General features: G+C 36.7%; 1 protein-coding gene across 3 annotated transcripts in view; it reads right to left on the bottom strand.

Moving 5' to 3' along the window:
• The window catches only part of CD2AP (CD2 associated protein), a 102,785-nt gene that overhangs the window by 51,402 nt on the left and 31,968 nt on the right, over nucleotides 1-19,415 (bottom strand). For all 3 annotated transcript variants that reach the window (XM_053913482.1, XM_053913484.1, XM_053913483.1), the window contains exons 3-5: nucleotides 16,333-16,486; nucleotides 7,028-7,128; nucleotides 3,382-3,502 (exon numbers count right to left, since the gene is read on the bottom strand). In XM_053913482.1, coding sequence (XP_053769457.1) covers nucleotides 3,382-3,502; nucleotides 7,028-7,128; nucleotides 16,333-16,486 — 376 coding nt within the window. The remainder of the gene's footprint in view (nucleotides 1-3,381; nucleotides 3,503-7,027; nucleotides 7,129-16,332; nucleotides 16,487-19,415) is intronic.

Below are 19,415 nucleotides of genomic sequence, written 5' to 3'. Positions count from 1 at the left end.
GAAATGGCTATGCTCTTTCTTCACCCTCCTGACATAAACTTGCCTAGGGACCTCCTACCCATTCTGGGATCTCAATCTGTAACTTCTGCGGTGCATTCCCTCATACCATGCTAAATTTGGGTTTTCTGACATACATCTACAGCACCCTAAACTTTCCTGTCACAAACATTTCTCATGTTGAATTATATCATTTGTCTAGTAAGCTTTTCTTTTGCAAAGGACCAAAAGCCTCAAATACGGGAAGAATCACGCCTATGTTTCTCATTACTGTATTCCCCAAACCTTGCACATTAAGCACTCAATATATTGAATAAACAAATATATGAACTTTGAATTAACTAAATAGTAGTAGTTATATTCAAATTTCCCTTCACTGACTTTGACTTCCAAATTTCAGATTTAAGAATGCACTGATTCCATGGGAAATGCCACTGTACCCACTGTCATTGCTCATTAACTCTCACAGGGCTAAAAGTACATGAAAATCTAGTTCTACAAGCATGACTAAAAGAATATTAAGATACAACAGGCAAATAAGTGGGCTAAAATAGTGAGAACTGGGTAGTATTCATCCCCCAATACGTTAAATAGCATAGTAAGGTAAAAAGATCAGAAGACAATTCCAATTATGATTTTTACCACTCTAGGTTGAATAATCCCAGTTACAATTTCTTCACCTTTAAAATGGAGTGAACTCACTCCTCAAAAGTCAGGAGAATTTACCCTAGTTGGTGTGGCTCAGTTGGAGCATCATCCTGTAAACCACAAAGGTTACGGGTTCAATGCCCAGCCAGGGTACATGCCTAGGTTGTGGGTTCGAACACCAGCTGGGGAGCATACAGGAGGCAACTGATCAATGTCTCTTGCATATCAATGTTTGCCCCTCTCACTCCTTCCCTCCCCCTCTCTCTAAAATCAGTAAGCATGTCCTCAGGTGAGGATTTAAAAAAAGTTAGGAGAATTTAACATGATGAAGTGTTTGAAAAGTTCTCTGTACAGCACAAAAGACTATTCATTTATTCACTGAGCCCCAATGTGCCGACTTTCTAGAAACTCAATATGCAGTAATGAACAACATGTACATTCTAACACGGGGCAGACAATAAGAAAATTAATAAAGAATAATAACAAATACATCAAAGAAGATAAGGGAATTAAAGAGCAGGAGATGGGAGCTTTTGGCTGTTTTATACAGAGCTGTCAAGGAAACGCCTCACTGAAAAGGTGACTTCTGAGACGACTGAAATCAGACAAAACCCTGTAAGGACATCTCAAAGAAAAACATTCCCAAAGGTTCGCAGCAAGTACAAGGGCTATGAGACGGGAATGCTCCTTTCTTCTTGAAATGGGTGGCTACTGCAGGGTGAGCACTTTACATGTATCTGACAAAAGAAGTCGTTTAATTTTAAAAATGGAAATATAACACTTCCCTTGAAAAGTAAAGCTTTCCATGAAATGGAACACTAAAAAATTTTTATCTTGAGATTTTATATAGAAACCAGCCAGCAATAGAACAAATTATGAATTCACCACATTCCTATAAAAACATACTAGTGGCTCTCTTACAACTTTTATCCTATTGTTCTTCAATGAGAACTTAGGGTATAAAAATAAATTACCCATGAAGGTTCAGGTAATATTGTCCACTTTTTATCTAGAGTCAGAATTATCTTCTTAGCAGAAATAGCTTGAGTGTTTTGTTTTTTTTTTAAAGATTTCATTTATTTGTTTTTAGAAAGACAGGGAGGAAAAGGGAGAAAAATATCAATCGGTTGCCTCTCGTGCGCGCACCGACCACGCTGCAACAGGGGACAGAACCTGCAACCCAGGCATGTACTGTGACTGGGAGCAGAACCAGTGAACTTTTGCTTTAAAGGACAATGCCTAACCAACTAAGTAGCATGGGTGAGGGCTGTAATAGCTAGAGTTTAACTGCTCAAACCAAGAACATCATCCCATATATTTCAGTTTATTGATTGTAAGAAGAGAACAGAAGAGCTCTACTAAATGTAAAGAAGTGTAAGAAGAAACCATGTAAAATAATCAAATGGTGGGGGATATGGCATTCCAATTCTATAAGCAAAAATCAATAGTTTATAATGTATAGTTGACTATGATTCCTGTAGCACACACTATTTTACTAACTAAAATATCAATTATAGACAGAGACAGTAAACATTAATTTGTTAGGACACAGAGAGAGTAAACATCAATTCTTTAAGTCATAAATCATAAGGTCAACCTCTTAAATTAAAACTTAAAGGACTATTTACTTTTATCACTAAAGTTCTTAAGTCCTTATAAAGCACTCACTTCCTGGCATTCAAATCAATATTCAAAAACTCTCTGCCTAAAAATTAGAGTTAAAAAAAAAAGAATTATAGTGTACTTAAACCACTGGCTTACCACCCCATAATCACGGAGCTCCACATTTAGAATGCTTGTCATTGTAACAGGGTTAAGCAAGCACGGAAGTCCATTTTTAACAGATATGACTCTGCAAGGTTGCTAACATTCAAATAGGGCTAAGCTGTACAAGAAAATGCCCGAAGTATTTATAATTATAAAAATAATAAACTACATCCAAGTTTAAATTTGATTTCTTTTGCTACTGGTCCCATATGGAGATTAAATTTTGTACATATTTTAAGAGCTCAATTTATATGGCATCATAAAAATCATTTCACTATAAGCTTTAATTAATACCAAATTTTAATGTTAAAAAGTCAGATGATCCAATGCCTATAAAACATAAGAAATACCAAAATGGATCAGAAGTAATTCAGGGGACAACCTGCTAAAGAATAAGTGTATCATTAAATGTAAGCCAGATGTTTTTAGTACTTATGTTTGTTCTCTAGTGGTTTATATATCCTTAAAGTATAAGTTTTGACTTCAGAATTGGTACCAAGTATTCTCACGTAAGTGTAACATAAAACAGTAAATCTGTTGGCAATGACTCCTCTATCTACCACCATCTCATCCTTCAGTAGAATCAGCATCTGCACTGCAGACTGACTGCATCACCTTTGACTTTGGGAATTTCTAAAATCCATGAAGTAGACGGGCACCTTTGCAAAATCAAATCAAAACTGCATGTAAGTGTACCTTACGTGGGAAGAAATAAGGGAACGTAAGTAATATCATTTCATAATTAGGGTACTTACTACAGGTTTACTTCAGGCCAAAGCAGACATCAGAGGAAAAACATTAAAGATATTTATTTCATTTTAAGACCCTGTCATAAGCTGTTTGTTTTTTTAAGTAGATAAACGAAGCTCACAGTTCAAAAGAAAGAACAGAATGTCAAAAAAGACAAAATAAACACTCCAGGACATACATGATCTATTTAAATCTATTGGAAATTGTTAAATAGTCTACCTGAATCTTCCTGGGCTTCATGAGTTTCACCATCATCAGTTACCTCTAGTTCCTTCACAAAATTTGAGGGAAACAGTCCCAACTTGTTGTTCAGGGTTCCACTCCACCAGCCTTCTTCTACCTGAAAGAGTTCACAACTCAAAAATAGTAAAAATTTCTCTGAATGAAAATCTCCCCCCTATGGGAAAATAAAGCTACAAAGTGAATGAGCACAAAGTTGGTGATACAAAATAATCCCTTTAAATCTGTAAGAAAACAACATAGGAAAAAATATTTTTAAGTAGATTAAATCTAAGTGGATTGGATTAACCATACATGGGTTTAGTCATATATCATGAGCAGTTTGCAACATTTACATCGAGAACCTGTAATCAATTGTAATCTTATAAAGAATTTTCATGAAAGTATCAGATAACTGAGAATAATGTATTAACAGCAAGAAGCAGAGAGCTTTTCTGGAATGTTACTCTTTTAACCTCAACTGAGACTCAGTTTGTAATTATGATGTATATTTCTTGATTTGGAAAAAGTCTAATGAATGTAAGAACAGTGAGTCTTAACCCAAGTATGAAACGAATCACTTATTTTTAAAAATCCTACTGTCATGCTCTACTGAAGATTCTCCCCACCCCAACCAGAAATATTTTCAGAAACCAAACTTTTAGAAAAATATTTATATTCACCAATAATAAGGTTACTAAATTTTCATGAAATTACTTAATACTATTTAATAACTGGCATTTCTAAAATGTCTCAAAATATTTTTTAAAAGATTGAGACATTTTAGAAGTACAGACAATAAGTAATTTCATGAAATTGCTGAATAATACTTAAGGTATAGTTTCAGCTAAGAATGCTAAGAGATACTAATAGGTAAAAACAATTTTTTAAAGAGTAAACTATTCATTGTCAAAATACACTTAGCAGTACATGCAATATCATAGCTATTTTTTTGTTTAAAATATTTTTATTTTTTTTACCTCATTATAATGACAAGCAAACTTTAATAATTTATTCATCTAACGGGCACTATGTAATAAAAGCCATGGTGGTAATTGCTAGGGAAAGATTCAAGTTTGCATATGAGAAATCCCTGTCCTTGATTAAAAAAATCTGAAAGGAAGCCAAAAAATAAGCAGATCGTTGCAATATAATGTAGGCGCTATAACAAAAGTATGAACAAACGCTATAGGAGCATAAAGGGCTTAAAAGAACAAAAAAAGGACTACACTAAAATCTAAATGAAAAAGAGTTTGATATTTAAAGGCTGAGTAAGAATTTTCTAGGTAAAAAGCATGTTAAAAAATATGGTGACACAAAAATGAAGAACTTATTCATGGAATACATATAGCTAAAACATGAGGCGACTACAGGACAAGCTGTTTGAGGGATAAATAGAAGGTGGTAAGTGTGGTAAGTTCCGAATTTTTAGCAGACGTAAGGAGGCACCAAAGTTTGTGAGTTCTTTAAAACCACATGTGATGGAGATATGCAGACCAAACTGGAACAGGCACAAAAAGGAGAAAAACATTGGAAAACCATTATCTACACCTGGAATCCCAAACTGACAGCAAATGGATAGTCAGAGTGAATAACCCTATAATTATCCCTATTAATTAAGAAATTCGTAAAAGGCAGGGTAGTATGGTGGTAAAGAACTGAGTCAAACACTGACCGTGTGGATTCAGAATCTGGCTCCGCTGCATGCCAGGCGTATGATCTTGGGCAAAGATGTCTGAGACAAGGTCTCCTATCCCCTAAGCTCATCTACAGTGTAAAATGACATCCCTCCCACCAAGCAGTGGTGGCCTTTGCCCCACCCCCTTCAATTTTGCTTGGTGAAAGTGACACTATCACTTCCAAGGTTAGATTATATAAAAGGCTCCTCTATGTTCGCTGAAATACTTACACTTATGAGCCCTGAACTGCCATGTAATAAGTCCCATTATCCTCAGACCTCCCCCCCCTACAGTAAGAAAGCCAAGCCAAAGGAGACTCTACATCATGGCTCTCCAGAGGCAGTCCTAATCTTCAAGTCTTCTAAGCACCAGATACATCAGGGAAAAAGCCTTCCCATGATTCTGTCAGCACCCAACCTTGAACCTTTCCAGTTGGTGCCCCCAGACATCACAGAATAGACACAGGTCTTCTTTGCTGTGCCCAACTGAATTCGTGACCCATACACCCATGAACCTAACAACACAGCTGTTCTTTGCCACAAAGTTTGGGATGGAATGTCACGCAGCAACATTAACTAGAACAGCCTGAGATCAAAACTACTATATTCAGGCTGTTTAAAGATTTAAAGGAAATAAAAAATGTAAAAACAGATTTTCAGATGTACGTTCAATGACATTAACTATTATTACTGCTATGTAGCAGAAATAAAACTGAATTGCCTTTTGTGTAAACACATCGGAACTTAACATAAACCTAAGTGATAAACTGCATCACAAGATGTTAGAACCCTGTATCAATTCCTGTGACAAATATATGATATCAAACATATACTATGAAAATGAGAACTTTAGCTGCCAAATAAAACTAACATTCCTTTAAAGGTAAAAGCAGATATAGGGAACCTATCCGCGTGGAATGGCAAATGTAGCCCAGCCCAATTAGAAAGCCTACAGGCAGGTGTCCACAGACAGGACGCCAAACCCATGGATGACTTTCCCATGGGAAACCAGGCCTGCATTGTACCTAGGCTGCTTTGAGGCTTGCTCTTGCTAAAACTTCCCCACCCTGAGTTGAAGCAGCAAAGGCTTACTGCGTATCTTTAAAGTAACTTCCTGAAGTCTCGCTAATTCTCCCAAAGACTAAAGTGTAACCAGACCAATTACTCTTATCATTCCCTTGCATTTGCAACATTTTTTCCCTGTGAATCTGTAGGAAGTAATCAGTAACATCCTTTCCTTTGCTATCTGTGAAAAGTAATCACCTAAAACAAACCTGAGCATAATGAATGAGAACCTTCTTTGATGGATGCTATTAGAAAGCCAATAAAAGCCTGTCAAGGCAAGGGTCGGAGGTGCTCTCCCCTTGAGAGAGTGGCCGCACCTCCCTTTTTCTCCACAGGACTCGGTAGTCCGTGTGAATTTGGTTGTTGCATCCACAACATACGGACCCCGCTGGATGGAGTCCGCATCAAGCAGAGATATAACAAAGTTATTTTTTAAATATTTTAAAATATCATTCTAAGATATTAAAGTAACAGATAAATGTTTTTGGTTAATATTTCAATGTAATAACACAAACAATGCGGATATTGTCATTAAAGATTTATTTTAAAGTCAGTATCTTAAAATTTTTATAAAAAACAATGAAACTTGCAAAAAATTTAATATCCTTGCAAAGTAATTTTCTGATACCCAAAGCATCAATTCTTTTTTTTTAAAGATTTTACTTATTTATTTTTAGAGAGAGGGGAAGGGAAGGAGAAAGGGAGAGCAACATCAGTGTGTGGTTGCCTGCTGCACGCCTCCTACTGGGGACCAGTCCCACAACCCAGGCATATGCCTTGCTAGGAATCCAACCAGCAACCCCTTGGTTCGCAGGCTGGCACACAATCCACTCAGCCACACCAGCCAGGGCCCAAAGTATCAATTCGAATTGCTGCTTTATCTCTAACACATGTTTTCCTTACCTCTTCATTAATATCAATAATATCTCCCACTTTCAGCTCCAGTTCATCATCATTTTGTGGAATGTATTCAAAGAGAACTTTACACTGACGCTTCTTGGTCTCTAAAGAAATAACAGAAAAAAATTCAGGTAACAATGATTAAAACAACAACAGAGCCTTTATTTACATATTGTATCTTTTTCATGGGATTTATAGACATGAACAAAAACAGAACATGTAAGCACTCTAAGCAGCTAACCACAGTCAGTTTGGGGTGGCTTTTCACCTTGCCCCCACATTACAATCTATTCATTCCAAAATAAATTCAAACCAACTAGAAATAAGGTACAAAGCTCACAGCAATGAAATCATTTATACATCTGATCCCACCAATTACACAACTGGATATCCAATGCCAATTTTGAGACATTTTAGAAATACTGACAATAAGAGATACTGTTGGCACAATAAATTTATCACATACAAGTCCTCCAAGCCACTGATTTTCACACCTTCCTGATCAAAGCCTAGGAATATTTACAATGCACTAATTTAAGAGTATCTGAGTTAAAAAAAAAAAAAAAGAGGGAAAATGCATAAATCTAAAATGTACTTTATCTTCTTAAATAGCTGTTTTCTGATAGATAAGAATCAAATTCACATAGGTAAAGATAAAAAATTTTACTTTACCTTTTCAAACAAGCTACATTTATTCAGGCAAGTAATGATCATTTAATAACAATCCAGGTTTGTGGCTCTAAACTTCTTTTAAACTCTTAATAATTGAGAACACAGCCCTGGCTGGTGTAGCTCAGTGGATTGAGAGTCAGCCAATCAATCAATGGGTCACTGGCTTGATTACCGTTCAGGGCACATGCCTAGATTGTGGGCCAGGCCCCCAGGAGGGGGCACACAAGAGGCAACCACCCATTGATGTTTCTCTCCCTCTCTTTCTCCCTCCCTTCCCCTCTAAAAAGAAATAAATGGAATCTTTTAAAAAAGTAATTGAGAACTCAGACTCACTCCTGTCTTTAAAAGTGAATCATTAAAACAGCTATAGGTAGATGACCAGGTATGGCTGATTAAAACTGCTTCTCACTACCCAAAGAAATCAAGAGAAGGCTGAAACTTGGAAAGGCAGCAATGGAAGAATTAGGAAAAATCATCAAAAGCAAAGATGTTTTATTGGAGACCAAGGCTAAGATCATCTAAATTCTCATATTCCCAATTACTATCTACAAATTTGAAAGTCGGACAGTGAAAAAGGCTGATAGGAAAAAAAAATTGATTCATCTGAAATATTACGTTGGAGGAGAACTGTATGGATACCCTGGACCACCAGAAAGATGAACAAGTGGGTCCTAGAGCAAATTAAGCCTGAAACATTGCTGTACAAAAATGACACAAGTGAAGTGGCCCTACTCTGGGCACATCATGATAAGGCAATTGCTTCGGCTCTGACATGCTATGGATCTATAAAATTATCAGTGCAAAAAAGTAAATCCAACTGAACCCCCCAAACAACAAAAGAGCACTGCAACCAACATCTCGGAATAATTTTCAACAACAATTTAATAGTGGCTTTATGTATGTTACAGGGAAATGTCCCATCTCTTAGAACCACAGATAAATATAGTTCCTAAATATTGTAAAAGTTGTTGAGGTGACCTTGAGAAAATGTGTTCTTTGTAGTTATTAGCACTTCAAATATAAGGGGAAATGATCTATATTACAGAAAGGAAAAATCTATTTTGCTCAGGGTACACTTAAAAAAAATCTTTTATATCTCTCTGATAACCATAGACCTTTAAAAATATAGTCTGCTTTTTAATTAATATAATTATCTTTTTAAATGATTTAAAGTGGAAAAGAATATTAATTAGTATCCATATCCACAAACATACCAATCAGCTTTGGGCAGCCAAGTTATGTTTTAACCAAAAGCCTTGGTTCTTCTTCCTCACACTAAGCATAATTCTCCACTCAGTGTTTTTTTTCCAAAGTAGTTTGCAAAGTTATTTGCAAAGAAATTTTTCATTTTTCAAAGGAAAGAGCCATATAGGATGAAAACTTCTAAATTACCCCAATTACTAACACAAAATGTGAGTCATTTATCTAAAAGTATTTTTTCAAGATTCCATTTTTAAATATGGTTCATTCCTAAGTTGAGGTGACTATCTCTATTGAACTCATCTATTATTGGCAGCAAAATTAAAGGAATTTTTTCTTTTTTTTCCCACATCTTCAAATGGCATACACAATGTCCATCCATCCATACTGACCAATATTTACTTAAGTACAACAATGTATCAGAGCCTCTGATAAGCACTAAATAAAACAGAACTTCTGGTCAAGAAGGTAGCGTAGGCAGACATGGCTTGCCTCTTCCCACAACCACAACAAAATTACAACTAAAATATAGAACCACCATCACTCAGAACTGTGGAATTCGAGTTGAGTGGAAGTTTGACAACTACGAAATTAAAGAAACCACATCCATCCGGACTGGTATGAGGGCACAGGTGTGGATCAGGCTGGTCCCTCACCCACATGTGGTGGACAAAAGTTCAGGAGGGATATCTCTGGAGTGTGGAGTCCCAGCCCCACACCAGACACCCCCTCCCAGCCAAGGGTTCCAGTGTAAGGAACCCTTCCCGAGGGGTTCCTTGTACTGTGGGGGTTTCTCCACAACTTCTGGCTGCAAAAACCAGCGGGCATTAAGTCAGTGGAAAAAACTGTTGGAGCCCCAAACAGTTCTTCTTAAAGAACCCACACACAGACTCACCTACTCAGACTCACTCCCTCTGAGCTCCAGCACAGGGGTAGCAGCCTGAAAAGCACCAGTGGTATACTGGGAGAAACTGAAGTGTCTGGCATCAAGGCGAGCAGAGGCCATTGTCCACTTTCTAAACCCTCCCTCCACAGAGGCAGCAAGCTGGTGCCATATCTGAAGATTCTATCCACCTGGCTAACAGTGTTTGATCTGCCTTGCAGATCCCCAGAGACTCTGTTCCATCCAACTTACAGGCCCACCCAGGTGCTTTTCCATATGAACGGCTGGTCTTGGCCCATGCTTCACAAACTTCCTAAATCCTGTGAAACAAGCAATAGCTGGCCTCAGTGAGTTCCTGGCCCCACACAAGCAGCAGCCAGCCTAGATTCATTAACTTGGCTTTGCCTGGGAATCTCTAAGCCCAGTACAAGTAGAGGCCATCTCAGATTTGCAGGGTAGCAGCAAAACACAGGTCAGGGCTGACATGACCTGCACCACCTGAGAAGCCCAGGGCCAGTGCACCCAGTGGGCAGCTACACACCACGTTGGAGCACCACCACCCTGCACAGCTAATCCTCCACAGAAGGTGGAGGTTGGTGGTCAGTGGTCACAGCCAATCTTTGCAGATAACTGGCCTGGATAAATCCCTTTCATTTATCTGCCAATAGCAACCAAGGCTCGACTAGAAGAGGAGGGTGCACTCAGCCCACACAAATACCCAGCTTGGGTAGTAAAGGAGGCTGTGCCACTGGACTCTACTACGTTAGGCCACACCACCAAGACATGGAGTCAAAGCAGTTCTACCTAATACATAGAAATAAACACAGGAAGGCTGCCAAAATAAAGAGACAAAGAAACATGATCCAAATGAAAGAACAGATCGTAACTCCAGAAAAAGAGCTAAACAAAACAGAGATAAGCAATCTATCAGATGCAGAGTTCAAAACACTGGTTACAAGGATGCTCAAGGAACTTCAACAGCATAAAAAAGATCCAATCAGAAATGAAGGATACACTAATTAAAGAACAATTTATAGGGAAACAACAGGAGAACAGATGAAGCCGAGAATCAACACAATGACTTGGAACATAAGGAAGCAAAAAACAACCAATAGGACAACAAGGAAAAAAAAAAAGAACCCAAATAAATGAGGATAGTATAATCAGCCTCTGGAGCAACTTCAAGACGACCAGTAATTGCCTCAAAGTGGTGACAGAAGGAGAAGAGAAAGAGCAAGGAACTGGAAATCTACTTGAAAAAATAATGAAAGAAAACTACCCTAATTTGGTTAAGGAAATAGACATGCAGGTCCAGGAAGCACAGTGAGTACCAAACAAGACAGATGCAAAGAGGCCCACTGTAACACACATCATAATTAAAAGGCCAAAGTTTAAAGATAAAGAGAAAATCTTAAAAGCAGCAAGAGAAAAGAAGTTAGTAGCTACAGGGGAGTTCCCATAAGACTATCAGCTGATTTCTCAAAAGAAACTGCAGGCAAGAAGAGATCTGCAAGAAATACTCAAAGTGATGAAAAGCAGGGACCTACAGCCAAGATTGCTCTACCCAGCAAAGCTATCATTTAGAATCAAAGGGCAGATAAAGAGTTACCCAGTCAAAAAAAAATCTAAAGGAGTTCATCATCACCAAACCATTATTATGAGAGAAATGTTAAAGGGACTTATTTAAGAAAAAGAAGATTGGGCCCTGGCTGGTGTGGCTCAGTGGACTGAGTGCCACACCAGCCTACGAAACAAAGGGTTGCTGGTTCAATTCCCAGTCAGGGCACATGCCTGGGTTGTGGGCCAGGTCCCCTGCAGCGGTGTGCTAGAGGCAACCACACATTGATGTTTCTCTCCCTCTCTTTCTCCTTCCTTTCCCCTCTCTCTAAAAATAAACAAACAAAATATTTAAAAAAATATTTTTTAAAAAAGGAAGATCAAAACTCTGAACAATAAAATGGCAATAAATACATTATCCATCAACAATTGAATCTAAAAAAAAAACAAACTAAACAAACAAGAAGAACAGAAACAGAGTCACGGATATGGAGAACATTTTGGTGGTTGCCAGATGGGAGTGGGGTGTGTGGGAGTGGGTAAAGAGGTGAGGATTAAGAAGTACAAATAGGTAGTTAAAGAATAGCTATGGGAATGTAAAGTACAGTGTAGGAAATGGAGTAGTCAAAGAACTCACACACATGACCCATGGACATGAACAATGGTGGGGGGATTGCCCAAGGGAGTGGGGGGTGCTGTGTGAAGGGGGGACAGAGGGGAAAAAATCAGGACAACTGTAATAGCATAATCATTCAAATATCATTAAAAAATAAAAAATCAAAAAAAGAAAACAATATGTATCATAGTCAGTAAAAGAATGAATAATATTAAGTTGATTTTTAAAAATAGCAACTAGTATTTTCTTTTTTTAAAATCATTGATTTTAGAGAGGGGGGAAGGGAGAGAAACATCTATTTGTTATTCCACTTATTTATGCATTCGTTTTTTTGATTGTTGTATGTGCTCTGACCAGGAATCAAACCCACAACTCCAGTGTATCAGGACAGCACTCTAACCAACTAGACTACCCAGCCAGGGCACAACTAGTATTTTCTTACCACAAGCAATCTTGGATATAGCTTTTTCACATCTAAACAATGTCAAGAAAGTTTTCTTAAAGTCAGTATTTCATAAGTAAAGCTATTAACAAGGAAGAGGATAAAGGAGACACAACAAAGGCAGGGACATATTTCATGTCTTTTACGTATTAGAACTATTCTAAGTCTTTTTCAAACATCTCTACACAACAAATCATAAAAACATATTATCATCATTACCAACGAGAAAACAGACCTTTAGTTAAAGAGGTCGTCCAAGACCACAGAGCCAGACAGAGGCAAAACCTAAGCCTTCTACCGTTCCAGTGTGTTGTCGTGTTGCCTCCTCTACAGATCACCATGCTGGGACGCACCACCCGTGCGGTCTCGTCACGTTGGGCCCTTATTCCTTGAAAACGCCCTACACTTGGTGTCTCCATGGGTCTTCCAAAAGTAACAATTCTACGTGGAATCCATAATCCCCAATGAAAACCATCAAAAGTTAAGAAATACAGGGCTTGAGTCATTCGCTATATATATGGTTGAATCTTCTAGACTCTTTCTTACCCTCAGCAATAAAAAATCCTAATACTTAGGCCATTACACGTAAGATTCAAGCTGTTCAAGATACTAACTACATTGCTGAGACATACCTCTTGGTCAAAATACTCAAAATCTTAGAAAATATTATCATTACCATTACCATGAAGGGTAAAACTCCTATGACTAGGGATGCAATATCATATCAAAAACATACTTTCAACTGATTCAGTTTAAAAATGTATTTGCGTATGTACAAGTATATAGATACAGAGATAAAGCCAATATGACAAAATGTTAACAGCTTAGGTGAAGAGTATACCATGTTCACTGCACAATTATTCTTTCAATTTTTCTGTAAGATTTAAAATTTTTCAAAATAAGATAGAAAGTTAGTACACCCTAACCCATTCATTTGAGAGGCTGAAGCTACAGGAGTCACTTGAATGACTTTTTCCCTTTATGAATCAAGAGTATTTTACCATCAAAGAGCACAGCCTGAAGTAATATGCTCATTAAAAAAAAGCTGCAAAGATGTATTTTCAGTGGACATAATTTGATGGTATTCAGAATTTTCATTACTTTCTTCAGTGCTGACTCAAAATCGGGAGGCACACTATTTGCTACCAACTGTTTGCTGGGAATTAAACTCTGTGTAGACTGCATTCTAGTCAACTCATTTTTCATGTGGCAACATCACTTCTTCCTCCACAACTACTGGCGATCTACCAGTATCAACTTCAATGCATCTTTCACATTCAAACTAATTATTAACTAGATGAAAAATCACTTCTGCAGCATGAGACTCCACTAATAAGGAAAATAAAGTTACAAGCACTGATTCCTTCCCTCACGTGAGCCAAGAGTAGATTCACATCTGACATCCATTTTTTCCCCATATAATATTCCAAAATGAATGTCATACAGAGTTGTAATGCTGAAAGATATCAATTCTTTACTCTCTAAGTAAAATACTCGACACCATTCCTTACCTTCGTGCCTAATTTTACAAGGGTCTCAACAGTAATGTGAGAATTATAGCTGTTTTGCTCTCCTATAACTTTAGCAACTTGTAAGTCAACTTTGTCCTAGAAAAACATTATTCTACGCTAGCTCTAGAAAATACCTGTTTACTTGACCAAAGAAGTTACCATAGTTAACTAAGTTTCAGTGGTTCGTGACCAGACTTTGCAAAAAGCAAACACTTTTTTGGCTGTGGCGACTTCAAAAAGAAACTAACCAGTGCAATTTCCAGATACTTAACATCATACTATCTATTTGAACTGGTCCTTTTTAGTTGCTTATATAAAATTCAGCACATGCAGATTCACTTGTCTTGGCACACGGATTTAAACTGAATATTCAATTTGCATTTTTTATCACTACCAAACCATTTATAATGGTTTTAAGGTATTTAAGAATACATTTTATTAATAGTATTGGTTAGTAGTATCCACTACTATTTAACATTGCAATGAACCACTTTCAAAAACTAAGTCTATTTTGTGAATTAAGAATATGGCACAAACAGTAAAACAAAATGCGGATTAAAAAAGAAAACACAGAAGCTTGCTTTTCCTGGAAAAGCAATTTGAAAGCGAAAACAAGCTGCATCCTGTTTTAAATGTTAGCACCAAACGACCAATTTAGCCCTTGCGGCACAGGCACTTAAAAGCAAGTTATGAAAGAGCCTTAGGAAAAAACCTAAGCCTCCTGGCAACAACTACATAATATTTATTTTTTCTTACAAGAAAAAGAATTATGACCCATGTTCTTGAGGAAGGTAAAAATTTAGTGTGTCCTTTCCTATTAGGAGACAAGATAAAATATTCATAACTTTGAAAATCTTTGTCTAGCCTTAAGAAGAAACTTGTCTCTTTATAGTTCAGTAAAGCTGAAGAAAGTTTTAAATGGATTTTACAATAGGCAGAGGTCATAAATACCCCTTCTCTGGGCCTGTAAATTCTCCTTGTGCACAAAATTCTACAGAGAGCTTCACCTGTAAGATGGGGACATAGCCTGTTATCTGTTCCTCAATCCCCCAACAAACACAATTTCAGAGTCCAGGACAATCAGATCTACTGATTCACCTACAGCCAGTGGACGGAAAATAGTATGGGTAATATCTAAATACTGTTTGTACATTGCATTTACTGGGAAACAACACAGAGAACCCTTCAACTGGTCTGTCTCAATGTCATGAAATTTTTTTATGAAAATCTAGTTTTATTTTATGAAAGTAAACAAAGGGTGATAAAACCCAGCAAGTACAGGCTTCCCCAAACTTCACAGGCAATAGTATAGAAAGCAACAGGTTGAGATATATAAGGAGACTGCAAAATTCATACATTTTTCTTAATTTGTGAAACGTATGTAAATAAAATTTCTTTTCTGTAGACTACTTGGTACTGCAAGGGATTTGAAGAGCACAATATGAAAGATGCTGATCTAAGATAAATGTGGTTGGACACTCATTTACTACTTATTATATTAAATCGAACACAGTAATCAGTATTCAATCTCTCAAGGGGCTTCAGGTTTTACTATGTTAAAATGTCGTCTACTTGCATAAATACTTCACTTCTTCGCACATGTTTAATATTTTTTATAACAGCCTTTCCCAAGATGTCAAGCTCTTTGAGAACAGCAATATTACCTATCTTTTTTTTTTTTTTTTACCACTTTCTCAGCAGCAGCAAAATAAAACTCAAGAGTTTAAATGATCTAAGTAGTAAGATGGACTCCAACTCTGTTTGACTTCAAATGTGCTCTCTCTCTATGAATGGTTATGTTCAGGTGTCTTAACTACTAAAGAAATGTACTATCAGCCCTGGCTGGTGTGGCTCAGTGGATTAAGTGCCAGCCTGCGAACCAAAGGGTCACCACTTCGATTCCCGGTCAGGGTACATGCCTGGGTTGTGGGGCCAGGTCCCCAGATGAAAGCATGTACACAAGAGGCAACCACACATTGATGTTGTTATCCCTCTCTTTCTCCCTGCCTTCTCCTCTCTCTCTAAAAATGAATGAATGAATATTAAAAAAAAACCAAATATACTATCAAAATTCTGGCATCTATCTATACTGCTTAAGGATAAGCAGAGATTTAAGTATCTCATTAAATAAATGTTATTAAAATAAGTTTAAGGCAAAGTGTTAACTATTCTACAGAGAATGTAACACTATTAAGAAAACAAAGCCTCATTCTAATTTATAATCCCCGCGCATAGTTGTCAGCAATTCAAGCTATCATATGAAGAATGACTACATGAGTCAGTAACTTGTAACATTAAGAATACGTAGAAAGTTTCTGCACTCAGCTGCAAAAGGTAGAGCTAATTTTCTTAACATAATTTATGAACACTTACAAGATATATTTTTTATTCTGACTTAATTTAGTAGTAAAAATAGTATTTACATACTCTTCTTAATGTTTTTAATTTGTGGATGTGGCTGGATCCCTCCAGCTGGAAGTCCATAGGTGCTTATTCGCTGTACAAGACTTGCTACATTTCCATGCCTTTCCCGTCTGATAGGCAAATCGTCATCCTTGGATTCTGTCTCTCTCTTAATTTCCTAGAAAGGGAGAAATCAGTAAATAGGCAATTTTATATTTTATTAAATTGAATTTTCAAATGTAAAATACCAAAACAAAGGTATAGTGATTATTATATAAAACACCAATATCCACAGTGTTTAACGTTTTCCTCTGCCCACACAAATTTAAAGAATGCAACACACTTTGGTAACAGTGACTCATAAGTTTAAGTTTTTATCTGAATTGGAGATATAGGTACAGAAAAGGAAGCTGAGAGACCACCTCCACCCCAACATTCACATTCAACCGAAGTACATAAACGAACAATGACAAACAATAATTCTAAGTCAGAGGTAGACATACTTTTTCTATAAAGGGTCAAATAGTAAAGTATTTTAGGATCTGTGGGCAATAGAACCTGTGTTGAAACAATGGACTCTGCCAGTTTTAGGGCAGAAACAGCTACATACTTAATGAATAAACATAACTATGTATCAACAAAATTTTATTTTTGGACACTAAAATTTCAATTTGATATAATTTCACATGTCACTAAATACTGTTCTTCCTTTGATTTTCTTCCAAGCAGTTATAAAATTCTTAGCTAGCATTCTCGGCTCATGGACATTACAAAAATAGGAAGTGTTCAGGTTTGGCCAGTGGAGCCATAGTTTACAAAAGATATGCAAACCTTCATGAAAAGAAGTATGAAATTTTATTGGGAGACATAATAAGACAGAAGGGAAGTTATGCTGTGTTCAGTTTAAAAAGTTAGTATCACAAAGATACCAATTCTCCCTGAAACTGATGTAATGATTCAATGCAATTCCAAAAATATCTCACAGATTTGAGAGAGCAATTTAATAAACATGTTCTAAGTAAGTATAAAAAAACAAGGCCAAGAATAGCCAGAATACTCCAGGGAAAAGAAGGTGAGGGGACTTTTTCTTTTTGACTAAGATATAAAGAAAAACAATGTAACACTATAAATTATACAGTGGAATACTGGCACAAAAACAGACATACTGATAAATGAAACAAAATAAAAAGTCCATAAACAAAAAATTTGTTTTATAATAGAGAAAAAGTGAGAAAAAATTGCATGGTGTTTGCAAAACTACTAACTATATTTAGGGTGTACAGAATAGAGCTGGATTCCTACCTCACATATTTATATTGATATTAATAATTTCTGTTCATTAAAATCAACAATTAAAAAAGTGAATCACTAACCAGAAGATATTTGTCACATACAAAGTTAACTAAAAATTTCTATCTCCAGGCGTTTGTGTCTAGTACAATGTTAAGCAGTTGTTACTCTGTAACTGGTAGGACTTCAGATAACTGACTCATCTGTATTATAGAAAAGGGTCTGATGCTTGCTTTTTTTAATAAACAATATATATTATTTTGCAATCAGAATAAAAGTTTTTCACTTGGAGAAACTACCTTATTGGTGGAGAAATGTGAAAAATTATTAAAGTATGAAGCATAGAAAATACTTCGTAATATAGATAATTTGCTTCATTGTTATGGGTAATGCACTTAAGGAAAATCAATTAGCTATTAAAACATAATGTATCATCATTTGAAAACCTGTTTTCAGACTACATTAAGTATTTTTCAAACTAAAACAAACATAAAAGTTATGTAAAGACTGGTAGTTAAAAATTCAGCATGCCAAAGAGTATTCACTTTGGATTCTCCTGGTTCTTGAGCTACCTACGTTTTAAAAAAAGTCGTGTCTCTGAGAGTCCAAGAACTTAGCTTGACATTCAAATCTTGTTCTTCTAGGAAAGTAACTCTAATTTAACCCAATGTTAAAAGTAAAGGTTCAGGAGACAGATCACTTGGGTACAAATGTTGGCACAACCCTGTTTACTAGCTATGTAACTTAGTTACTTTGGTTATATGTTATCATTTTGTTTTATTTTTAAAAATATTTTATTTATTTTTAGAGAGAGGGGAAGGAAGGGAGAAAGAGAGGGTGAGAGACATCAATGTGTGAGACAAACATGGATCGGTTGTCTCCTCCACTCCGCTAACCAGGGACCTGGCCCACAACCCAGGCATGTGCCCTGACTAGGAATCAAAGAGGACACCTTGCATTTTGCAGGATGCCCAAAACCACACCAGTCAAAGCTATTTATATTATCTTAAAAAAAAATTAACTATGTGAGCCCTGACAAGGTGGCTCAGCTGATTGGAGTTTCATCCTCTGCGCCAAAGGGCTGTGGGTTTGATTTCTGGTCAGGGCACATTCCTAGGCTGCCAGTTCAGTCCCTGTCAGGGTGCATGGGGGAGGCAACCAGTTGATGTTTCTTTCTCACTGCTGTTTCTCTCTGTCTCTCCCTCTAAAAAATCAATAAAAACATCCTCAGTTGAGGATGAAAAATAATATTAACTACGTGACTAACTACACTTAATTGAGACAATGTTTCCCATTTCTAAAACAATTAATTTACAACATGTTGCTCAAGATCTAGAAACATCTTAAGGAACTTTAAAAGTCTATGAAACAATCATATCCACTTAACATTAGATATAATCTCAGGACAAAAGAAATAAACTGGAAGGGAGAAACAAACTAAGATGTGTGTGTATACACACATACACAGAGTCTACTGAGAAAATTCAGGTTCCAAATACACAGTGTCAACGAAGATGTTATGACAAGCACCAAATTACCTCGAAGCTATGAGCAAAATTATAAATAAAGCTTGCATTGGGTTCCTCCTCCACCTCTTCCTGATACAATCCATAATCTGCCTACCACTAGCCACCTTCTCTCTCTCTCTCTCTCTCCACCCTCCTCCCACCCTGTGCCTCTTCCTGCCTCCACCCTCCCCTCCCCTCTCATACCAACTTACTCTCTTTTCTAGTTCCTGGACATATAGTGCCTCCAAGTTACTATTGTTTTTTTATTAAGTATATTTTATTGATTACGCTATTACAGTTGTCCCATTT

The sequence above is a fragment of the Desmodus rotundus genome, chromosome 11, assembly GCF_022682495.2.
Source record: "Desmodus rotundus isolate HL8 chromosome 11, HLdesRot8A.1, whole genome shotgun sequence".
Classification (NCBI taxonomy): Eukaryota; Metazoa; Chordata; class Mammalia; order Chiroptera; family Phyllostomidae; genus Desmodus; species Desmodus rotundus.
This window is presented reverse-complemented; position numbering and strand designations above follow the sequence as displayed.